This window comes from Rousettus aegyptiacus, unplaced genomic scaffold (assembly GCF_014176215.1).
Source record: "Rousettus aegyptiacus isolate mRouAeg1 unplaced genomic scaffold, mRouAeg1.p scaffold_m13_p_17, whole genome shotgun sequence".
Lineage (NCBI taxonomy): Eukaryota > Metazoa > Chordata > Mammalia > Chiroptera > Pteropodidae > Rousettus > Rousettus aegyptiacus.
In genome coordinates this window covers 21791887-21816959 of record NW_023416292.1, presented here as the reverse complement: position 1 = coordinate 21816959, position 25073 = coordinate 21791887, and the positions used below count along the sequence as shown (strand labels likewise).

Genomic DNA, 25073 nt, shown 5'->3' with positions numbered 1-25073 from the left:
AGGTTTTGTTCATTTTTTTTCCTTGTGCTACCTTTTATGTTTATCTTCCCCATCTCTCATGTTTTCAAAACCACCTTCAATGAATTGTAAGTTTTTTAAAACCTAAATTAAAGTAAGGAACTAAAAAAACAAACAAACAAAAAAAAACAAAAACAAAACAAAACGGTACTGGAGACTCCAGGCACCTAAACTTGAAACTGAAAACGTTTCATTCCTATTGAGGAATAAATGGTTTCATTAAGAAAATGCCTTAGGGAAAGGAAAGGCAAATGTGAAGTATATGATTCCAAAAAAAATTAAAAAGCTGTTCTGCCAAGAATACTGGTAAGTGTATAATAAGTAAAAGATTGGGAAAATGTGCTGAAAATTTCACGTCCTGAAGCAGATTCTTTTTTAACTCAAGAGCCTGCTGTCTCAGGCTTCAGATCAAACTGCGGTGGCCCTGGGTGCTGAATCAGGTGACATCTGCTGGCCCCGCCCTGAGGCCAGCCCTGGCGGTGGGCAGCCTCTGCCTGCCTTAGCGCTCCACTGATGCTTTCCCCCACAGAGGTCCAGCCAAGGAGGGGTACAGAAAAAAAAGGAGCATACGATTGTAGAACATCATAAGGTTATATTTTGAGCTAGGTCTCAAGTGTGGGAAACGGATTCCAAAGAAACAATGGAAAGCAGAGGAACAATGGTTGTCGCCAGGGAGGAGTGTCGTTCGTTTCTATTTTCTGCTTTATAATTGTCCACGTGCTCTAACATTTCTGCAGCGTGGAAAAGGTTGCTGGGTGAGAGCTACAGCTGTGCTGCCATCTACTCCGCCTCTGGGACACCCCTGGAGGAAAGGGAGAGGGGGACAGGTGTTTTTTCAGGCCTGTATCTTTAGCCAGATACAGAGCCCCCCAACGGGACACCTGCTGTCATTGCATCTCAGCCGTGAGCAGTGGGTCAAGTTAATTCGGAGCAGTCGAAGCCCTGGGATCCTTACTGACTCAGAGTTCAGCCGATCATTTCTACGGGCGGTGGATGATGCAGGCAGCTATCTAAGCAGAAGAACAAGACCAGACCTGTGTGTCAGCCACAGCGCTCTGGCCACGGGGTGGGGGATGGACGGGTGGGCGGGGAGAGAGACAACACGCAGAGGCCTCTTCCTCGCGGGCGCTCATGACAAGAGCACAGGAAGGAGCGAGCACCGGAACTAGGCTGCGGGGCAGCAGGAAGGGGAAGCAACGAGCAAGCGAGAGACACGTTGCAGGTAGAATCCACGCAACCGATGAGAGGCTGCAGGTACAGAGCCCGAGCACGCAGGACGCTCGATCAGACTCCAGGCTGCGTGATTCAGGGACGCGGTTGTGCCCTAGGCGATATCTAGACAAGCTGGGGAACTTGGAAATTGGGCAAAGCACCATGTAATGAACATCTGTGAGCATCTACAATGAACAGCTTGGACTGACAGTGTTAAGGAAACGTGCATCTCATAGGTTTAGGTGAGAGCCGCTCCCGGGCTGTGGCCTGCGGAAGTCGCTTGACCACTCTAAGCCTCAGCTCCCCGTTCTGCAAGACAGGGAGCACCGTCGATCTATTTCGTGGGGTCGCTGTGAGGAGGAGAGCGGGACGACCTCCGCGCGTGGCGAGCAGGGAGTAACGCAGTCGTTTTCGGTGAGCGTTCACCGCTATCGCTATTGTTAGCACAGGTTGGAAGCGGCGCCCTGAACGGCAGGCCCTGCGCCTAGACTGGCATCAGGAAGCGACCAGCACGAGGAGAAACATTTCCCTAAAACGCCGTATCTTCTCGGGTGGTTTTCATAACACTCGCTCAACTGAAAATCACACCATTTAAACCTCCAATGGCCTGTCCCTCGTTTAGATTCAAACCCGCAGTCTCTTCGGCGGCCTCGCGAGCCCTGTGAGATTCGGCCCTCGCCCCCTCTCCGGGGTCCTCTCTGCTTCCTGCCTCACTCGCTTCACTCCCGCCATGGACGTGCTTGGCTGTCCCTGAAGCAAACATGACACGTGCCCGCCACGGAGACTTCGCATCTGGTAGTCCCTCCGCCTGGAATGTTCTCTGCCCGACATCTTCCTGGGGTGCTTCTTCGCCTCCTTTCAGTGTTTGCTTAAATTTCATTCCCCCAAACAGGGCCTTTCTGACAGTCCTAAAATTGCACCCCCCCCCATCCGTTCCTAGTTCCTTATCCTGCAATTTGTTTTTGTCGTTGGACTTACTATCCAATAGATGTTCAGACATCTTCTTAGACACATGATTGTTGATCTCCTTGTTGCCGTCCTTCCTCACTATGTCATAGCTTTGTCCTATTCAACTTACTACTGTCCCTAAAACAGAGCCTGGTACTTGGTAGACTCTTAATAAATGTTCACAGAATGAAACAGTCTCTTCTCTTGTTTCCCTGGTTTTCTCCCCGCTCCTTCAGACTTTTTTCATAGTCACTTTTACTGGGTTTCTCTTTTCTGACTTCTAAATGCAGGTGTGTTGCTTGGGGCTCCATCCTGGATCCTTTCTTTTTCTCTGCTCACCCTCACCCAACATGAGCTCATCCATTTCTATAAATTTAAATACCTTCTTTAGGTGGCTTTCTTCCAAATTCTAGCTCTAGCCCAGAAATCCAAACTTAGATAGCCAACTGCCTCCCTGACATCTCCACTTGAATGCATAATAGGTATTTCAAACTCAACAAGTCCATGGCTGAATTCTTAACCTCTGCCACCGCCCCTGCCATGCGACACTCCAGTCGAAGCCTGCCACCCTCTAGAATTTCTAAACAGGAAGGTCACTGTGATCGGAAAGAGGGAAAAACTATTCTGTTTATGTTGGACTTAAGTAAGATTGAAAAAAAAAAAAATCGGCTGCATTGAAGGAAGAGCCGGTGGTGGAGGTTCTGGGGGTGCTGGGCCCTCCTTGGCACAAGCACTGTCCTCCCTCCCCCAGGTCTTGCTGTTTTAGGAAAAGGGCACCACTTGCCACTGGGTTACTCAAGCCAAAACCCTAGGATTCCTCTCTTCCTGTCACCTTCACATCTAATCCATCAACTAGTTCTACTTGTCCAGAAAGTACGATTTGAAGCCACCCTCCTCTCTCCACGTCTGCAGCGTCTCTGTTCGAGGTAGCCACCGTCTCACACATGGACTCCGACCTCGTCTCCCCAGGCCCATTCCTGCTGCTTTGAATCTAGTCTCCAAATAGCATCAAGACTGACCTTTGTAAACTGTGGACCATGTCGTTGTTTTTCTAAATCCTTAAGTGACCACTGGCATACTTGGAGTGATACTTAAACTCCTGACACTGGCCATGCCCAAATCCTTGCTGATCACTCCATCCTCAGAATGCACCATTCTCCACCCGACTGGATACACACAGCAACACTGACCAGTCTTAAGCCTGTGCTTGCAATGTGCCAAGCTCTGGATCGCCTGAGGCCTTTCCACATGCCGTCCCCTCTGTCTGGAATGCTCTTCTTCAACTCTTCACATGACTAGCTCCGTTTCAGGTGAATTTATTCAGCAGCATGAAATAACTAACAAACTGGTCAAAACATATGAAACAATGATTTCAGACACTGGACATCGGGCAGCACAGGTGAGGGATCCCTGAAAGAACAGAAACAAACAAGGTGAGCCCCACGATTGCCCCAGGTTGCTGCCTGGAGAGAGCATCCAGGAGGCAGCATCGAGACGGGGAGCCCAGGCGGAGTCCGGGAGTCCGGAGGTGGAGCTGAGTGTCTGGGGAGGCCACGGCAGCCAGAGCTCACAGGACAGAATACCGGGAGAGAGAGCGGTACAAAGAACTCTCATCTCCCCGGAAGCTCCAGCCGAATGCTGATCAGTGTCTGTGTGGGAGGAAACCACACGGTGCCAGGGAAAGAACAATACGAAAGGATTAGAAGGAACAATCCTTGAAATTCACACAGGGCTAGAAATAGTTTGTGTTTCCAGAAGCCAAAGTGGAAAAAACTCCAAATTCATGGTTGTCAGGCTGAATAATCAGAAGGGTGTTATATCAGCAGGGGAGAAAATTAGTCCTAAAGGTTGCTCTGATTCCAGATAACAAAGCATAAGAGCGAGCCTCAAAAGGAAAAGAAAGAAAGAAAAAAAAAAAAAACAGACTCAAACTGTTTCCAAATAACATAACTGTCCCAGAAGAAAGCACAAGACTCTGTACAAGAATACAAAAATGTGCAGCATTCCACAGGGTAAAATTTATGATGGCTATACAATCAAATACGACCAGGATTGCAAAGAATCATGACAGTATAATCCAAAATAAGGAGAAAAATCAATCAGTAGAAACAGACCCAGAAATGACACAGATGGCGAAAGACAAGGACATTAACTAATTATAACTATAGTCTGTATTATAACTGTATTGTAACATTCTAACCATGTTAAAGAAGGTAGAGAGCACATAGACCATGTTAAGTGGAAATATGGAAGATATGAAAAAGACAATGAAATTGTAGAGATGAAAACTAAATGATATGAAACAAATAATAAACTGGATGAAATTAATAGCAGATAAGACATTGAAGAAAAAAGGTTAGTAAACATAAAGAAATAGCAACAGAAATCGCAAAATGAAACAGAAGAGACTTAAGTTAAAAATGAACAGACCATCAGTGAACTGGGGGCAACCTCAAGCAGCCTAAGCCGGTGGTGAGGAAACTTTTGGGGGTGGATGTGTTCCTTATCTTGATGGTGGTGATGGTTTCACAGTTGGACACGTATGTTAAAGCTCACCAAATTATATGCTGTAGATATATTCAATTTATTATATGTCAGTAATGTCAACGTTGGTATAAAAAATAAATCTGGAACTAAAATTCCAGATAAAGTCCACTTGGAGATGTAAGTGGGGTGGCGGCAGAGTGCGTTGGGAGACCAAGTGAGAAGCGATAATTTTCTAAACATCTTATCTATATGGGAAGAGTGGGTATGGATGCCTAGTAACTGTATAACTTGTTACAAAAATATGTTTTAAAACAAGTATGTTAAAACTTTACGGATAGTCACCGAAGGAAGCAGAATAGAATGTATAACTTTAAACCAGCAAAAGAGAAAGCAGAGAATTCAGCGTGGTGACTAAATGCACAAGACTAACACAAAAATCATTAACTTCTCCACACACCAACACTAACCAATCAGAAAATACAGTGGAAAAAATAAAGTTTCCATAGTAGTTCCAAATACGCTCTAGAAATAAAATTAAAAAATAAACCAGACCTTTATGAGGAAACCTATAAAACTTTACTGAAGGACATTGTTTAAAATCTCAGCCTCTTGCTGTGTTTCCTCCCTAACACTTATTAAAAACTGAATTTTAAAAAAACAAAATTTTCAACAATAGCGTTACTTAAGAAAAACGTATCGATCGAATTACTTGTTTTCGTCATCTTACCCCCCGCACCTCCCCCTTTCCGCCATTAGACTGCAAACTTCTCAAGGGAAAAGATGTTGGTCACGCTCCCCTCTCTGCCCCCGCCCGGTGGCTTTCACGGCGCCGGGCACGCAGCTGGCCCTCCACAGCCGCAAAACGTGCGAGAACCCCGACGCTCGCTCAGCCTTCCTTTCTCCACCTGCTTTGACCCATATTACGCAACAATGTACAGACATTACTCCACGCCTTCCACGTGACAACGCCCCGGCCCACGCCTCCTCCCAGCCAATCAGAAGGCTTCTCTTCTGCGGCCATGCCCCGCCCCCACGGCCGCACGCGGAGGGATCTTTCGGTCGCACACCGCTTTTCCCCCAGCGAGGCCAGTGCGGCTGCGCGCCGCGTCCTGATTGGCTGAGAGCTGCGCGCAGCGCGCGGAGGCACCGCCTCGGTTACTAAGGGCGGGAGCCCGGCGAGGGCGCCGGCGGCTGGTTGTCTCAGGTCAGTCGAAGCCTAGCCGTCGCGCTCGCCATGCCGAACCGCAGGGCCAGCAGGAATGCCTACTATTTCTTCGTGCAGGAGAAGATCCCCGATCTGCGTCGGCGAGGCCTGCCCGTGGCTCGCGTGGCGGACGCCATCCCCTACTGCTCTGCCGACTGGGCGGTAAGGCTGGAGGGCACCGCGGGCCGGGCAGTTGGGCGGGAGGGCGGGCGGGAGGAAGGAGGCCTCGAGGAGACCAGTGACCCCGCGGCCCCTGCCGCGGGGAGAGGGCGCCCCCCCGTGCCCCAGCGGGCAAACCGACGCCGGAACCGCCGCCCTGGTATGTCCAAGCACCTGCCCACGGGACCAGGGCCGTCGGGCCTCACGGCCGCCTCTCTCTCGTCTCCCCCCTTCGATGTCCCCAAGCTCCTGAGGGAGGAAGAGAAGGAGAAGTACGCAGACATGGCTCGAGAGTGGAGGGCCGCCCAAGGGAAGGACGCGGGGCTTTCGGAGAAGCAGGTAAAGGCCGCCCGGCTTCTGGGCTCGTTCGGCAAATGCTGGACCCGGGGACGGGGATGCCGAGCGCGGCCGGCCGGCGCTTTGGGTTGGCACAGAGGCGGGGTTCGCGTTTCTCCCGGTGTCAGCCAGCAGGCCCCGTACCTGGTAACTGGGGCACAGAGCGGTGTCCTGTGGCTGCGAAGCCCAGGAAGACCCCACTGGAAGCCTGCAGCCACGGGAGCGGTGGCGTTTGGGTTTGTACTAGCTAGGGGACCTCCGAGGGTCTCTTTCAATTTTTTTTGTTTTTAATGATAAAAGATCCTTTTTTCAGATGTCTAAAAGTAGTATGGACTAGTCTCTCTCTTTAAATGACATCCAGAACCATGCCAGCTGCTGTGTTTAAATTACGACATAACAGAACTTGCAGATATTGGTGAATATTTGTGCGCTTCATAGGCAAGAGTTGAATAAAGTATATTTGGGTAAATTTTTGTGTAGTAGAAGGTTAAAAATGCTAACTAAAGATGTCTTTTGTTGATTTGTATCAAGGAAATGCAGGGTAATCGTGGCGTTTTTTCCCCTTGGCTTTTTTTCCATTTTTACACAGTGAAATTTCATTCTTTTCTTAAACTGTCAAGTTTGGATTGAAATTCAAGAGAGCTTTGCTTGTTTTAAGTTTGAGCGATTTTTGTTTGGAGGATTTCTTTTTGAGTAGAAGCTCTCTCTAATCAGTTGAATTTGTACTTCATTATATTTGTGAGCCTTGATTTTTTTTTTTTTTTTTTTTTTGCTTTACTTACCGCAGTTTCTTAAGACAGTTTCCTTCAAAATGTAAGCCATGTTGTTAATATGCCTCATGGAGACTTGGAGTTAAGGTGATCTGGTTTTTACTTCAAGTAAAAAATGTCAGAGTACTTTGGTGAATGATGTTCCTTTGGACTGGCGCATAGTATGTGAGTCAGGATTACTTTAGGTTATCAGTAGTGGGCAAATGGCTTTCAGCAGTAGTTAAATTTGTTATTTACCACTCACTTTTGATTCAGAATATTTATAGATTTTGCCATTGTCTTCTGTTGTCGGTGTCATTGACACATTTGTATGTATTTACTCATTGGGTTCATTGGCCTGGAGAGGTTACTGAAGCAATCTATGGGCTGTTTTGCAGCTATTTTGCTAAATTTGAGAGTTTAAGTATGTGGTCAATTATTCTCTTCCTCTTTAGAAACCTGTTTCCACCCCACTGAGGAAGCCACACATGCTGGTACCAAAGCAGAATGTTTCACCCCCGGATATGACAAGCTTGTCTCTGAAAAATGATCAAGGTAGAGTAATCCTAAAAGGTTTGGCTTGGATAAATTTGGGTCCTGCAGATACTACAATACATCGATCAGTAAACACGTGTTGTTAATTTTGATCCTACATTGCAAAATAATTGACTACAGATGTTCAAGTGTGATGGCGCTAAAGTTGTAAGAGATCAGGGAATTGGCATTTGTTGAATTAACACTGGAGAGTTTTTTAACAAAAATCTGGTCCTTTGGTTTCTACTACTTCATATGTTATTAAACATGTGGATTTAAGTTTTTATAGCTAGACATTTAAATACGTTTTAAGTTATAAAGGTAAAGATGAGTTATTGAGCTAGCCGGTAAAAACATCACTAATGAGTCTTTGATATTCCATTCTGGCTGTTTTTATTAATTGTGTTCTGAAAACTTTTAACAGTTTTAAATGTGACTGGTCCTGGTAAAGAAGACCCTTCCCACACTCTCACATCCCTTCCTTCCTTTAGAGAATCTGTAGGTGGCCTTGTGTATGTCGTTAAAAAGTAAAGGGTGAACTAAATTGTCTGTGGCTTATGTCACAGAGTTTTTCCACAGTGATTCTACTTGCCTGTATTTCTCAAATGCTCATATTTGTTGAATGTGGGTCACGACTTTCCTTAAGTCATTCCAGGGATTCAGGACTTGTATATAGCTAAATTTTATAGAGTGGGCTGCCAGTTTGAATAATTTTGTTGCTTCATGCAAAGAGTGCTTAACTACTTTAATCCTTGATAAGTGTTTTGTAAAAAGTTTGATTAATTTATCCATTACAGCTGATTAATTTTCTCTTTTCAGCTCATGAATATAGGAACACGTGGAAAATGGTTCTAAAACTTTTGCTTTTGTAGAAGGGGTCAGTTTAAGACGCTCATCTTGTTCATGTTGTCTTATGATTTTTTCCCAGCTCTCCTTGGAGGCATTTTTTATTTTTTGAACATTTTTAGCCATGGCGAGATGCCTCCTCATTGTGAACAGCGCTTCCTCCCTTGTGAAATAGGCTGTGTTAAATATTCTCTCCAAGAAGGTATTATGGCAGATTTCCACAGTTTTATAAATCCTGGTAAGTAACTGGATAAAGTGGCTGCTATATCTTAAAAAGTATGTTTTTTATCTCAGCCGTATTTGATAACAGTAGTTATTTTCTTAAAAGCTGATGCACACCTCATTTCTTAAAATGTAACAAGACTTCATAATAATCGGTTGAAAAACTGTTAAGAATTAGGTGCTGACGCAGGGTTTTGGGTTAGACTTTCAACCTCAAGCAGGCATTAGAGTTGGGCGGCTAGACTGCCCGGGACCTGCAGGCTGCTATTTGCTTGCCTGCGGCTTTACATGTTGGAATTTTCTAAAAGCTTTTCTTGTGCTTTGGCCTTTCAAGAATTTCTTCACCTCAGCAGTCACTGTTTTTTAACCTGCTGTTGCTTTGAAACCTTGAGCAAAGTACTTAACCTTCCTGAACCTGTTAGCTCATCTGTAAAGTGGGCTTACACCTGTTGGGGAGCTGCCCTAAGGCGTGGACGCAGCCCCGTCCTCAGTAGGCTCCCGGTTGTTCTTGGTTATCTGTTTCCTGTGAAAAGCAATTGGTTACAAAGACGCGGGATTCCATTCAGCTCCCGAGAAGGTAGACAGTAGTTAAGGGAACACTGTACCGTTAAAGGTAAGTAGGAGATACACGTCGGGAGAAGAGTAAAGGAGAAGAGGTTGGGGAAAGAACTTCATCTTTAGTTTTGTCCAATGCTTTAAAACTCATTAAGACACCCAGCACTTGTCCTTGTTTTTAGATGGCAGAAAAGCTGATCACCCCGCTCACACTTGTAGCAGTTGCTGCTTAGAACAAGTCAAATGCCTCTGTTTTTTCATATGGTCGTAAATCATTGGAAAGATAGAATTTGGAGACTTTTTCCTCTGAGCAATGCACACACCGTGTACCTTGCTCTGTCAAAGGCTCCACGAACTCAAGAAGCCCATCATGGACCCCACCTAAGAGTCCCTTAGCTGGGTTTTCTTTTTCTTTACCTAGTATTTCTTTCCTTGTCAGGAATAACTTGCTTTTTAAAGTAGCTTAGACAACATACCAAATTCCTCTTGACAGTCATTATACCTTTGGTTAAAGAAACGCTGAGAGTTTAATGTTTTGTGCTTTCACATGGCAATAGCAGTTCCCTGCCTATGTTATGACTTGGTTGTCCTGTGGGATCTTAATATGGAATGACCAGAGATCTTCCATGTTTCTCCTCCTCTCAACAAAATGTTTTGTGTTATAGGTGAAATTCCACGAGGATTTCGGTTTCATTGTCAGGCTGCAAGTAAGTGTAAAGGAATGGGGTAGATGACAGGTGTTGAATGTGTGCGTTCCTCATTAAGACTTACTGCTTTAAACGCATAAAGTGTAAGTTGGAGGGAGAATAACCTTAATTGTTGGAGAATTTTGGTAGATGTGGTAGACGATGCATATGACCCTTAAAAACTTTAAGATTATGTAGACTTACAGGATAATATCCCTTCTGCTTTATGGGGATTATGGTTTTATTTTCTGCATACATCCTTTGGCCTCAAGATCAGCTGCTTTTACTGGCCAGGTACTTAAGTCTTTTAAGAGATATCAGATTATCTAGATTTAGGGCCATTTATAGGAATACGCATTCAAAATTAAGAAAAAAATGATGCTTCAAAAAAGACAGAATGATAGCGCCAAACAAAGGAGCTCTGAATTTTTTAGATAAGATTAGGTTTTCATTTTATATATTTTGCAATGACAAGACACTACTGTGTGTACATAAGTTCTTCAACTGAACTTTTCTAGAAACTAGCTTTGACTAAAATGAAAATTATGATAATAGGTTTATTTTAAAATTTACATTAAAAATATTATTTGAAAAATGTTTTTTACTTAAAAAAGACAAGTAGACTATAGAAATGTTTGAAATTGGAAATAAGTTTTTCAAATCTGCCACAATCAGCTATTTTGTAATACTTATAATGCTGTTCTTTATAAGTAAATGTTTTAGATTTATTTTTGGTTGTGTCCTTTGAGTTTTTCTGTAAACAGTATGATATGGACACCCCAAAAATGAGCAGATCACTAGAGCGATTAAAATACCAAAAAGACCCGTGTATTATGATGATACAGGTGGTACTACATATTGGAGAATAAATTGATTATTCAATAAGTGAGGCTGAGACAAGTGATTATCCACGGGGAAAAATCCGGGGGTAGGGGAGTTAAACTGAATCTCTACCTCATACGGCATACGAGTGAGGTCAAGGCGGAATAAGGACTTGGATATAAACAAACTGTAGAAGAAATGAAGACTCTCTTCATGACCTTTGTGCATTCATGTCGAAGGCAGAGTTATTTTGTTCTTAAGGTTACTCTGTTGTCCTAAGGAATGTGTTTTCAGTCTTTGGGTGGGTGGGGGTGTGGGTGTGTGTGTGTGGGCGGTTCTGTTGAAAGTATCAATATTTTTTATTGCCCTCCACATAACAAGCCTTGTTATTTTAACATCTTATGTCTGATAACTGATACAAGGATTTTCTTCCTGGGTTTATTTTTATTGCTTGTAGGTTATCTTGAGTCCAGTTAAATTATCAGATCTCTCCGTGTGTCTATTTATATGAGTGCAGAGCAGCTCATGTGAACACTTTTATATTTCTCCAAAGAAGACTTTGCTCTTTGCAGAAAGCTGGAGTTGCTATCTCAGATCTCCTTAATCCAGTTTGTCTGTTTCTAGTTGATCTTTACCGAAAATGGGAAAGTGGACAGATTACCATCGAAAGATCATCAGTAAAATTTATAATTGACTGCACAGCATAAACAGTGGAAGCCAGAAGACAATTGAATATTTTTTATTACAAATTTTGTACACATACAGTGTTCCTGGAGTAATATTTTCAGTTCCTACTAGCTCTGAGTCTTTTGAAACCTGCTCTGTTTCTTAGCCTCTCTCTCTCCTCCTATAGAATTGGGAGATGCCCAAGTTATCAATGAACCCAATGTTAGATTCAGCTCTCTAAGATTTCTTCCTTGTCAAGATTTTGGACCCATGTTTCCTCACTGCATTTTTATCTCTTCAGTGATTTCAAGCAGGTGTTTGTTGGTTCAGCTTTTCCCTAGTCTGTCATCAGAAGCTGAACTCTTCCTGCATCCTTTTATGTAGTTTCCAATTTTATGCTGAAATTTATAACTTGATTTCTTCAAATATGAGCATGATGGTTTGAAATCTGTGTCCAGTAACTTTAGCATCTGGAGTATTTTGGGATCTTTCTACCAGCTTTGTTTTGCTTCTCATTCTTTTTCCTTTATGCACCTGGCTATTCATAGAGTGTTTGGGAAAAAATGATTTAAAATAATTTGCAGCTTATAATAATGATCCCTTTCTCCAGAGAGGATTTCTGTTTGCTTTTTTAGACACCTGGGGCCTAGCACACCAGGTCCCAAAAGCTGGCAAAAGCACAGTTCCCAGCCAGCCAGCTTCCTCCCCCAATCTGCACTGGACTCCAGGGCAGGAAGACCGCCCGCCCCCACCCCCCACCCCCAAAGCTAGGCTCGCCTCTCTGAGCCTCTGTGCACCTGCATCCTGATCTATTAAGTCCTTGCTACGTGCTCTTGAAAACCTCAAGCTTTGACAATTTTGGGGGACAGCTTGGTCCATTTTTTTTTGCTGGAAGTAGATGGCCTCATCATACAACCTTTTTAAAAGCAGTTATTACGATTGAGTTCTCCAGCCTTATTAATAAAACATTCATGACAGGCAGCACGGGGGTGGTGTAAACACTACAGGCTCGGCCGCTTAACAAACCCAGGTTTGAGTCCTGACTCCACCTTTCACCAACTGTTAACTTAGGACACTAGTCCCTCACCCGAGGGGATACATCCCAAGACCCCCAGTGGAGGCCTGAAGCCACAGATAGTACCGAACCCTATTTGTACTTTTTTCTGTGCATATAGACCTATGATAAAGTTTAATTTATAAATTAGGTACAGTGAGAGATTAATAAAATAGGACAGTTATACTATAATAAAAGTTATGCGACTGTGGTCTCGAAATATCGTTCTGTGCTCAGGCCCTTTGTGGTTTTTTCCTTCTTTACAATTTCATGGGGAGAAGCATCGTCCCTACAGCAGATCTTACCGACCACAACATGAGAATTTCTTTTTCCTTAAGTCGAGGGCTTTTACCTTTTCACTTGAAGGAAGCACTTTATGGCTTCTCTTCGGCATATCCACATCGCCAGCATCACTGCTCTTGGATTTTGGGGCCATTGTTAAGTAAAACAAGGGTGACTTGAACACAAGTACTGTGATACTGCGACAGTCTGATAACCTAGCCTATTACGTGACAGTGGGGCGAGTAATGTATACAGCATGGGCACGTTGGACAAAGGGATTGTCATGGCCCGGGCGGGATAGAGCGGAACGTTGTGAGATTTCACCAAGCTATTCAGAATGGTGTGCAATTTAAATCTTACGAATTGTTTGAGAACTTTCCATTTACCACAGTTGACATGGGTAAGAACCTGCGGAAAGCAGACCGCAGATAAGGTAACGAGGAGAGACTTCTTCTGTGATTCTCGGTTGTCTCTTCCTTAACATGCGCACGCCACCTGCCTCATAAGATTATGGGGTAAGATGTGTCAAGTGACCACAGCCGGGCTTGGCACGCGTGTGCGTTCACGTACGCGTTTCCCTCCACCCTCGTCCTGTGTTCCCGCTTCCGCGTCTGCTCCATGACGTTTGTCTTACTCCCACCTCCTTTTTATTTCCTTCAGGTGATTCTAGTCACAAGATTCCTATTTCGAACTTTGAATCTGGATGTGACCAAGCAACTGTGTTACAAAACCTTTATAGGTTTATTCATCCAAACCCAGGGAACTGGCCACCCATCTACTGCAAGGTAATTTCTCTGAAGGTAGTCACGTAGATGTCAAAAGAGTCACAAAAGGCACCAGAGAAAGAACTTTTGCCTTCATGTTAACTGTGTGTATTAAAATGTCCCCATTGTGAATTGTTTTGAACGTAATCAGATGTAATGCCTTCTCAATTTCTCTGATAGTGGAGGGATTTCGACGACTGCAAAAGACAAACATTTTTCTGCTTCGGTAGATGTCATGTTTTTATTTTCTCCTAAAATATCTTTAGTATTTTTTCACCCCGAAGGATGTGTGTTCTAGTCTGTATACCTAGCCTAAGCAGGATTATCATTTACTCAGAAATGTTTCTACAGCAGTCCCTTAACCCTCCCTTTTTATAGTCTTCAGAGAGACTTTGTTATTTTGTCTAAATCCTTCTAGGCTAGGAGTTGAAGAATTGGATTTTAACCTCACTGCTCATTAGCATAACCATGAATAGATTATCTTTTTCTGAACATTGGTTTATTCATTTGCCCACCTAAGTCTCACTTGGTTTTCATAAAGTGTAGCATTGTTTATAAACGTAACTGGTTATCAATAGCAGTAGTCTGTCCTTAATATATGTGGCTCCTTTATAGTTGTCATTCAGCTGTCACAACTCTTCAGTCTCTCCCTTCACACCACCCCCATCTCTTACCTTCCCCCCTACCCACCCCCCCAGTGTGAAAAGACAGCGTCGATTAAAAGTAACTCCAGGTAGGAGAAAACACAAGTCAGTTTTTGTCTCTTCTCCAGTCTGATGACAGGGCCAGAGTTAACTGGTGTCTGAAGCACATGGCAAAGGCGTCGGGTGAGTAGAACTCGGTCCCGCTCGCGGGCGCCTGCGCCTGTCCGCGCCTCGAGGGGCGTGGCCTGCACGCCTGCATTCACACGCGCCGTGTTCTCTGTTCTCCAATGACAGAGATCAGGCACGATCTAGAGCTGCTCACTGTCGAGGACCTTGTCGTGGGGATCTACCAGCAGAGATTCCTCAAGGAGCCCTCGAAGACCTGGGTCCGGAGCCTCCTCGACGTGGCCATGTGGGATTATTCTAGCAACACCAGGTATTCGGAGCGGTTTTCGGTGGAGTGATTTCTACTTCTTTCCTGAATTGAGAAAATAAGGTAGCCTTAGTTTTTGCCTTTCTAGGCAACATTTTCTTACAAAACCCTAGAATCATTGTATTTCGGTAAATGTAAGAGTCCATCGATTGTAAAATATGTCGTTGCTTTACCACTAAAGACAGAACAAACTACAAATTTAAGTGACACAGTGCTTTATCACTTAGAATTTCTGAGTGATGAATTACTGAGGAAAGAATATTTTATACTTATTTAAGATAGATGTTTTATTACATAGAATTCTCATTAGAAATGTGTAAGTGAAAAAAAAAACTGGGAGAAGTACTTTTGGAAATAATTTCAGGCTTAGAGAAAAGTTGCAAGAAGAGACAAAAAAAGTCTTGCCATTCTCTCGCACTTCCTCATTGTTAGCATTTTGATACTTTTTATCACTCTGTCTCTTAAGTTTATACACCACTTGAGAGTAAGTTGCTGTTAGTGATGCCTTTTTACCCCTAAACATTGATGGTTTCCTAAGAACATTTTTGTATCACCACAGCACGATCATTGAAACAGGATGTTGCCGCTGACACAGCGCCGCCATCTAACCTGAAGGTCACGTTCATTCTGCTCGTTGTCCCAGCAATGTCTCAGGGCAAAGGGTGACGCGCCGCATCCGGGCTCTGCCCCCTCGGGCCGGCGCCTCAGCCCCACTTGGGTCTCCGTGGCTTCGCTGTTTGCGAAGAGCACGGCCAGCCGCTGTGTAGAACCTTCTCAGTTTTCGAGTGTCTCTGTCTCCTCATGACCGGCTTGAGGTCATGTCTTTTCAGCAGGAGTGACGTCGCTGCGATGTCCCCTAGTCGGGTCGTACCTGCAGGCAGGCGCACGCCGGTCTGTCCAGACGCTGGAGGTCAGTCAGGCCTCTTGCTTAAGGCCGCGTCTGCCAGAATTCTCCATTGACAAGCTAACGGTTTTCACTGCATAGTTGATGTTTTGTGGGGAGATACTTTGAGATTTGGTAATATTCCTCACATTATAATCTGCTAGTTTTAGATGATTTTTGCCCAAATCTATTATTACTACATTTGTGACGTGAGGATTTCCTAACCTGATCGTTCCTTCTGCGTTTGTTGGTTGGCCACAGGAAAGCTGTTCCTTTCTCCCGTCTTTTTCATTTGTTTACGTGAGTAAGGGTTCACGGACTGCTCTGTGATTCGGCGGGTCTCTGTCCTTTGGACGCGGCCTCCTCACCTGTCACGTGCCGCGTTGTCCCCAGGCTCCGTGTGCCCCAGGCTCACTCGCACTGCCCGCTCCAGCTCTGCACTGCCCGCTTCTGCAGGGAGCCCCGGCTCCGTCAGGCAGAGGGGCACGTGTGTGTAGGAGACAGGCCCTGGGCACCGGCATGCTCATCCCCGCCAGGGCAGCGTGGGTGCCAGGCCCCTGGGTGGGGAGAGCTCGGAGATCGTGGGCGCACAGCCCGCGCGCACGTCTTCGGTCAGCAGGTGGGGCCGCCGCCGTGGGTTTATGCCAAGCCTGCATGCCGCGCGGCCCACCCCCTCGGGTCTCCGTTTCCACTCCTCTGCTTCCGAACGCCCCTTCTCCGAGTGAAGCACTTGGCACTCAGTATTTTTATAGGTTTTCTCAGTCCCGGGACACATTAAAAGTCATTTTGGAGTATTAAGTGACACCCCTGAAATAGATGTGTTAACTGCAGCTCAGAATTCACTTTCAGTTGTATTTTGGGCCGAGGGTAAATCAAATAGCTTGTTTAACAGGCATTTGCACTGGGCTGTTTTTTCCTTCCCCTTCAGTGTGGTTAAAGTTCATCTGAAATACAGGTAAGTCCACTTGCTAGTTTTATTATGTGTTTGGTTTTCCATCCTCGTTGACTTATCATTTGAAAGCATAATGCGTTAACACAGTTCAGACAAAAAAAAAAGTTCACAAGAATCACTGACTTCAGTGTGTACTTACCGGGGACTAGTGATTTTTTCCGGGGTAGTCGTGTAGGAAAGCTCCTTGGGGCGCATTAGATGTATCATGAACTTGGAGAGAACTGAAATCTCTTTAATGTCGAATTCCAGCCAAAGGCAAGAGGTGTCGTTTCATTGTTCTGATCTACTTTTGGGTCTTTCAAGTCTGCTTTGAAATTTTTCTCATGCAGATTGTACTTCTCAGGGACTAGTGATTTTTTGTGGGGTAGTTCTGTGATAACTGTTTCTTCTGGGGAAATTGATTTTCTTGGGCTTTCTCATCCTAAAATTGGTCCCTGTTATTGGGACCAATTTCGGCCATCTATACTTCTCTAGGAAATTATACATATTATGTAGCTTTCCACATTGATTTGTTGGAGAGTCTGCAAAATAGTCTCATCATTTAAAATTTTTTTCTTCTAATTGTTCTGTCGTTGTTTCCTGCATATTGGTGCTGCTGCTTTTTCCTAAGTCGCCATGGCTTAGTGCGTTGCCTTTGTTGTTATTTTGTTTCCAAAACAGGATTTTAATTTATTACATCTGCTTTTTTTTAATTGTTTTCCTCATTAATTTTTGCCGTTACTTTATTTTCTTGGTACTTTGTGGTTCTTTTCCTAGTTTTTTTTGGCTCAATTTAATTCATCATTTTTTATTGATAAGTATTCAGTAGAGTGAATTTTCTTCTGAACATTGCCCTTCCAGTGCATCCTGTGGATCGACATACAGTGTCTTGTCACTTAAAAAGCGTCCTGTAGTCTCAGTACTCTCTAACCCAGGAGGTAGCAGATGCTCCGATGGAAAGGCCTTGGTGGCTTTGGTCAGTAAACTCAGGGTTTTTGCACTGTGACTGCAGTGCTGCCTTCCCGGGTCTTACGGTGACAGATGAGGTGGCGCAGGCAGAGGACAGACGAGGACCCGGCACCGGAGTCCTGACCCGCTGGGCGCTGCACGGCCAGGCAGAGGCTGACGGTGTTCGGCCTCGGCACCTCTCAGCCTGCGGCCGCTGTCGCGTTGCACAGATGGGCCCTGCGTCGGCGGGGCTGGCGGGGTGGAAGCGGGAGGAGACCGGCCGCGCGTGCCGCGCGCACAGCCCGGGTGGGGCACGGGCGCCGTTCGCTTCTGTTCCCGGACTCATTCTTTCGGCCGGGAGGACGGGCTCCCTGGCTTGACCGTTTTTGTGTCGCGGGCTTTCCCTGACTGACTGACCATCCTCGGTGACGGTCATTCAGGTGTAGAAACGAGGCCGCAGAGCCCAGTAAGGGCTGTATCGTTCAGTGGGGATAATCCACTCCTGAGGCTTTGCCGTAGGGACGGCGGACGAGGGGGCTAGACGTGACCCTGAAGCAGAACCCTGGGTGTGGGGCGCCGCGGGCTTCGCCCCCGGGCCCTGGCAGCCCCTCGTGCTGCCCCCTTGTGCAAGAGCGGCTCGCTCGTGTGCATGGGGTTTGTACTGAAGCAGCTCAGCCTCGAGCCTTACCTCCTGCCAGGGACGTGCCATGGGCAGCGCCGGCGTCCCCACGGGCAGCTGGCGTTCTCCTCCCGTGCGGCCTCTCCCCGAGCGCTGAAGCCTGTGACTTCTTTTGCGAAGCGTCACCAGTTCCCACTCCAGCTGCTTCCTGTGCCCGCAGAGTCGTCAGACTCCTTCCTGGAGGCCTCGTCCCTGTTCTCGTCCCTTCTCGTTCCGATGGGTTTGGGGAGCAGGAGGAGGTAAGTTACGCCCCGGCAGCGGTAGGTTTAAGGGATGCAGTTTTGTATTTTGATATCACTTTAGAATGGCTTTTTTTTATTATTCAGTTGAGTTTTTGAATTATATTCATTGAATCCTTTTTTGGAAAAGCGGGGGGAATAAGTGTTATCTTGTTTTAGACAGGCTTCTGTTCGGTTCAGTCACTTCCGTTCGGTGCGGGCGACTGGCGTTTCCACGGCACAGTTCGGCGTGTTTGGGAGCGGGCAGGCGCCGCCGTTCTGAGTGTCTCGGACCGCGCGCGCTGGGGACAGACTCGGTGGCAGTGGCTCCGGCAGACACGCACGTCACACGCTTCCGAGCGCGGCCTCTCCTGCCGCCTCGCCCAGACCGTCACCCCCCGCCGCGTATCGTACCGTTCGGTCGGCGCCTCGTCCTCAGACCGCGTCGTCATCTCGCTGTGTCCTGCGCAGCTTTCGAACTTCTTCCCCCCTGGAGAGTCAGTCTCCTGCGGATAAGGGCGTGTCGTCCGTGCTGGGTCCCTCCTGCCGAGAGCAGAGCAGGCGATCGCTGGCTGGGTCATTTGGCCGTCGCTAATGTCGCTAGTGTGTCTGAGACACTCCTCGTACTTTAAGGCGACACTTACCTGCTACGGTTGTATGTGGTTTGCATAGCACTGTGAACTCTCAGCAAAGGAGGTGACGTAAAAATCCATTTTTTAAAAAACCCTTTTTTCGTGTGTGAAAATAGAAGCCTTCATCTCTGAGTCACAGTGTCAGTTTTTCCTGAACGATTTCAACTGGGTAAGTCAGAAATGCGGCAGATAAAAACTTTTAAACTGTGCTACTTTGCTTAGACCTAGATGTTAAAAGTTCTTTTTCATACAGGTGCAAGTGGCATGAAGAAAACGACATTCTCTTCTGCGCCCTGGCCGTCTGCAAGAAGATCGCGTAAGTGAGAGGATGGCCCCGCAGGCCCGCTGGTCCTCGGCCCCGCTGCCACTTCGCTGGCCGTTGCTCTGGCGATGGGGGCGCCTCACTGTCCACCTCTCTTTCCACAGTTCTCTTTGAAAACACAGCGGGGTTTTTATTTCCCGTGTTACTTCTGTTACTCTTCCCGTGTGGCTACCCGTCTGGCATAGTCACCAGCTGCGTGACTTGGGTGAACCTTCAGGAACACTTAGTGACATTTCCCTGCCAGCTGCCCCGGAGAGCGAAACGCGCTGCTGTCGTTAAGGATGGCGCTTCTTGTGGAGACGCTCAAAGCGCCTTCACCCTTTTCTGCCCCTTGTCGTGAAAGCACCTGGACCCTCGGACCTGTGGGTGCCCTGGCAGCCCCTTGGGGCTGGTGATAGTTGGTTCTGAGGGGAGAGAAGCTCAGTCTGGTGCTGCCCTCTCCCTGCCTTAAACTTTGGAGAATGCTGGTAATCTTTACTCTCGTGTATAGACCCTTACAGTGAACTTGAAATTGTATCTGGTAATCAGAGTATTAAGAGTTAAAAGTATGTAAAACTACTGGAGTGGAAATAGCAGGAGTGACCAGTTTGATACACGTTGCTGCCATTACTGCTGCTTCTCAGAAGCTCTAACTTTCTTTTCCCCAGTTTTAAGCAGTAGCTCTCACATGGTTTTTATGTGAAGCCTTTAGAGGACAAAGCTCTTAGAATGAGCTGGCCGGGCTTCCGGTAAGGAGCCTCTCCGCCTTCCTTTCGAAGGTACTGCATCAGTAACTCCCTGGCCACTCACTTTGGAATCCAGCTCACCGAGGCCCACGTGCCACTCCAGGACTATGAAGCCAGCAGCAGCGTGACACCCAAGATGGTCGTGCTGGATGCCGGGCGTTACCAGGTATGGAGCTGACGCCAGGAGCTCCCGGTCTCTTCTCATGTCCCAGGCCGTGGTCCCAGCCCACGGCAGCCGGGTCTCCCTCCCCTGCTTAAACAGCTTTTTAAAAATCCTTCATGGAATGTCAAACAGTTGTTCGTCCAGGTGCATCTTGCATAAAACCCTTTCCTTCTTGCTATATTTTCTCACTCTATTTAACAGTTTTAAGAAAATTAAAGTTGGCAATTAGTCTTTATACAAAAAAAATGCACAGACATTTTTTCCAAAACTAAAATATCTGAATGTAGATGATATAATTAAAACATCTTCTCCCAAAACGTATAAGGTGCAGTTTGGGGTTTGATTAAAAGCCGTCCAACCTCCCCGCCAGCCCCGCTCCCCGTCGCTGCTCCCTCGGGGGCCCCTTGCACCGGGCACAGCGGCCAGGAGCGCGCCCCGGCTGGCGTCGTGTGCTTCCGCCACATCCTCTGCGGTAGCCAGGCTGTGTCCCCTCAGAGACACCCCTCCGCAACATGCCCATCGGAAGTCGATCAGACGCTGGAAAATGGGCGTTTGTGTTTTTCAAAGAGTAACTTGAAATTGTAGTAGGTGACCCAGTCATTGGTAGGAGCTGAGCATTTCCCCATTTGTTTTCTTTATTTCTTTCATTGTAGAAGCTAAGATTTGAAAGCCCAGGATTCTCTCATTTCAACTCTTCTAATCAGGAACAAAGATCAAACACACCCACTGGTGAGCATCTTGTGTTACATAATGCACGGCCAAGTGTATGGGGACCCCAGGGCGTGGCGCTTAACTCGCCCCTGCGCACTAGCTTTAGGGTGTGTGGGCGTCGTTGCTTGGGTACTTTTATTTGGCATTAGCGCCTTAAACAATTTGTATGTGTACATTTTGTGTCACTTTGATACAGTTTAACTGATTTTTCAGACTTGTTCAGGGCATTTAAAATAAAACCTGCTTTTCTTGTAGCAGCTGCGGTTTTATAGCTTTGATGTGCTGATGTCTTTGGGGAGGTGGGAAAGTTTAAAAGCTGGCGACCGCGATTCGGGTGGCGCCAGGGCTGAGAGCAGAACTCGGCTCCTGCTCAGCCGGGGTCGGAGCGTGACCCGGAGGCGCTGTCCCGTTCTGCTCCCTTTCCTCACGGCTTGGTGGCACCCGCAGCAGGACACACGTCCACCAAGAGGACGCCTCATGGTAAAACAATCAAGGGGCGACGTTTCTGTTCTCGTATTCTCCATCTCTCAGGTGACTACCCGTCCAGGGTGAAGGGCCCCGGCGCCAGCCGCGGGGTTCGGGGAAGAGGCATCACCCGGCTGCTGGAGGGCGTCTCCCGCCCGCCCCGCGGGCCCCACGGCTTCTCCGGCTGCGAGGCCGCGCTGCCGCCGTACGCGTCGCAAAAAGATGAGTGCAAATCTTTCTCTTCCTTATCGTGATGATGGTGCTTTTTCCAGTTTCTGGAAAAATAACAGGCCACCTTCCCTTCTGACTACGCTCTCGTTAAACAGATCACATCAATGATAAACGCCACTACTGTCAAAGCTGCTTAATTTGTTCATAGATTAAAAATAATTGTGGTTGGAGAACATTTTGGCTTTTTTTTTTCTTTTCGCTTATTTCTCGAGGGCTCGTTCTACTTCCTGACTGTGTAATGAGAATGCCTTTAAAGTTTTGAGTTGTTTAAGAACAAAACTGGCATCGTCAGAGTTTGCCTTTGGGACTGTAATATTTTGATGATCTTTTCCTCCATAATGAAGGTATGCAATATCTGTTACGAAAGGTTTTAAAACAGCGTTAATCTTTTTCTTCTCGTTATGCCACGTAGAACCTTTCTTTTGAAACCCGTGAGCTATTTTCATTACAAATATCTAAGAAAATTCGGCTTTAACAAAAATAAAGTCTTGTTACTTCAAGTCTCCGAAATATGCTGATTTTGGCAAAAGAGTCATTTGAAGGATGAGAAGCCAAACTGAGATTATGTAATTTCCTCCCAGTCACATGGCTAGATAGTGACTGGATTCCAGGTCCACTGGACCATGAGGCTCTTCACATACACGTAGCAGATGTCACGTTGAGTCAGGTACTTGTCCTGTTCGTCACTGGTGTACACTAGCTCGTGGTCTCTGGGCTCTTGCGTAACCCTGCAGGGGGCAGAGGGAGATAGTGACCCTTTTAACTCGGACTGCAGCTAAGACCGCACGCGTCAGTGCAGAGACGGCATTCTAGTTCAGGTCCGTTTGACCCCAAGTCCTGGTCCCTCTTATTGTAGAGATTCACTCAGCATTTGTCATTGACTCCGGTTTTTCTCAATACAACATCCTCCGTCACTCACTGCGGAGAACCTGTGTTATGTATCTCGCGGAATCTCATACCCACTCTGAGGAAGGAGATGCCTCCACTCTGCACACGTGCACGCTCGCGCGCCCGGGACTCGTGTCGCACAGCTCCTGATGGATGGATGGATGGGGACCAGGTCTGTCTGAGCCGAGAGGCACGTTCCTCCTCTACTCCGCTGCCTCCCCAGCTATTTCTGGCATCAGATCTGTGAACAAGAAACAGTTCATAGAATGTAACTTTATATATTGCATTTTTAATAGTAGATTTTTAAAAAAATCCTATTCAAGTTTCGAAACCACTTTTATCTCCAAAATCATCACGACAGTAATCAGGTTCAAGAGAGAAAAATATTCCTTTAAATACTTATATTAACAGGAAAGAGGGTCCAAAAGCAGTAACTAAATATACATTTTAAGAACAAAGACTGGAAACTAACATAATGTGTGCTAACTATACCTTAATATAAAAAATTTAAATTAGAAAAAGACCAATAAATCATGAAAAGTAGAAGGAAGGAGGAGAAGAGGAGTTAATATCAATGAAATAGAAAAAGAATGAAAGGGGGTTTAACAAAGCCCAAGCGGACTCTTTGGAAGACTATAGAATAGATAAAAACGCCAAAGAAATGACTCACGTAAACAAGAAAGAAGGCACAAACCGTATTAGCGATTAAAAGGGGGCGTCGATCCCGCAGTAATACTCTGACCCTTCATACCAACAAGTTTGAAAACTCAGATGAACTGGAAACAAATTCCTAGGAAAATATAATTTACTAGAAGTGCCTCAAGGAGGAATAGAAAGCCCATGTCTCCTGTAGTAGAGAGATTGAAGCATTAATTTTCAAATGCCCAGGCCACATGGTTTAACAGGTAAATTCTTCTAAACTTTCAAGGAATATCTCACTTTAATATATAAAAATATAGGCTATATCCAAACTGTTTATTCAGGAGAGCAGGAATGATACAGCATTAGAAAATCTATAAATGTCATTTGTCACATTAATTCAAGGGAGAAAAGCATGTTATCATTAGAACGGATGGAGGAAGAAGCATTTGGCAAAATTCAACACCCATTTGTGATTAAAAAAAAAAAAACAAGCAAACTAGAAATAGAATTGGAACTTCCTAAGCCTAATGGGAAGCATCTACAAAAATTCTATAGCAAATATTATTCTTAATGGGGAAACTTGAAAAGCATTTTCTTTAAAATCGGGAACAAGACAAAAAAATGCCCTGTTAACTGCTTTTAGTCAACATTGCACTGGAATTTTTAGCAAGTACAATATAAGAAAGTATAAAAGCACACGGTTAGGAAAAGAATAAAATAGTCATTATTCACAGATACAGTTTTCTGCATTAAAAGTCAAAAGAATCTGGATAATAGGTAGAAATAAGAGCTTGACTGGCTTTAAGATTATAATATCAAATGCATTTCTATACATTGACAGATCATTTATAAAACATTTTTAAAAGGAAAAAAAACAGGAAAAAATTAGAGGTACTTAGGAATAAATCTGACAAAAAAGTTAAGATCTATATGTAGAAAATTATAAAACTTTAGTGAAAAACATTAATAAAGATCTAAATAGAGATTCCTATATTGTTTTGAAGATTTATTATAAAGATTTCAATTCTCCCTAGACTGATCTGTAGTTTGAATTCCATTTCAAATAAAATTCCCAGTTTTTGTTGGACTTAAGCTAATTCCAGGAAAAATAAAGGCAAAAGCCAGGACATGCCTGTGGAGAGAGGGTGTGTTGTAAGAGTGGTGGGACCGATTTTGGTATGAACCCTGTGACGATAAAGAAGATCATGAGGTTCTGGAGTAAGGGGGACAAATTAACACATGGACCAGAATCAGAATTGCCATGCACTTACGGAATGTGATACAGAATGCGACAGGTGACATTTTAGACCAGGGTGATGATTTGGAAAATTGTCCAGGAACAATTTATAAATGCACAAAGGGGAAAGAAAAATTGAAATTAGACCCTTTCTCCACCTTATTCACAAAAAGCAATTCCACTTGGTTTAAGGATTTAAATATGAAAAAAAAAAGCTTTTCAAAATTTTTAGAAGAGAACGTATCTCTCTAACTTCGAAGTCAGGAGGATTTTTTTGAACACTTGATACAGAAAGAGTTCAGTGTGAACGAAACCCCTGATGCATGTAACTACATTAACTTCAGAATTTGTGGTCAGTGAAAAAAAACAAAACAAAACAGAATGTGAAAGACGAGCCATAAACGAAGCTGGAAGCACAGACTCAGCTGGCGATTGCCTCTGGGGAGTGGGAGTGAGGAACAGGGCTGTCCGTGTCAAACGCTCTATGTAGGGAGCCGCTGAAGAGTGAACTTTAATAGACTGTTCTGGCGCAGCAGGCAATACGCAGTGAAATCACGTCTCTCAGGTTCTACCTTACTCTTTAAGGCGGTTCCTCCTGATAGACGTGGAAAGCACCGGAGCTGAGCCATCCAGGAAACAGAGACGGGCTCTGTCGGTAAATTATCTCTCTGAGCTGCTGAGCTGAAACTTTACATCCTTATTTAGCTTTAAGGGGGGAAAAACCGAACTTTCAGTCCAGCCGCAGTTGGATGCCGCCTTGGGAATGCATTCAGCCAT

General features: G+C 45.4%; 1 protein-coding gene across 4 annotated transcripts in view; it reads left to right on the top strand.

Moving 5' to 3' along the window:
• Window positions 1-23966, top strand: part of MAEL (maelstrom spermatogenic transposon silencer) — a 29442-nt gene extending 5476 nt beyond the window's left edge. Inside the window, exons 1-13 of one of the 4 annotated variants that reach the window (XM_016148562.2) lie at window positions 5859-5869; window positions 5948-6031; window positions 6275-6367; window positions 7569-7668; window positions 8576-8731; window positions 9936-9977; window positions 13441-13565; window positions 14317-14371; window positions 14483-14624; window positions 19166-19228; window positions 19993-20125; window positions 20776-20851; window positions 21365-21552. In XM_016148562.2, the coding sequence (XP_016004048.1) occupies window positions 6311-6367; window positions 7569-7668; window positions 8576-8731; window positions 9936-9977; window positions 13441-13565; window positions 14317-14371; window positions 14483-14624; window positions 19166-19228; window positions 19993-20125; window positions 20776-20851; window positions 21365-21552 (1137 nt within the window). In that variant the 5' untranslated portion in view covers window positions 5859-5869; window positions 5948-6031; window positions 6275-6310. Of the gene's footprint in view, window positions 1-5827; window positions 6032-6274; window positions 6368-7568; window positions 7669-8575; window positions 8732-9935; window positions 9978-13440; window positions 13566-14316; window positions 14372-14482; window positions 14625-19165; window positions 19229-19992; window positions 20126-20775; window positions 20852-21364 lie in introns of those variants that run through there. The other 3 variants (XM_016148561.2, XM_016148558.2, XR_004955184.1) reach the window with 3 other exon arrangements.
• The last annotated feature ends 1107 nt before the right edge of the window (window positions 23967-25073 follow it).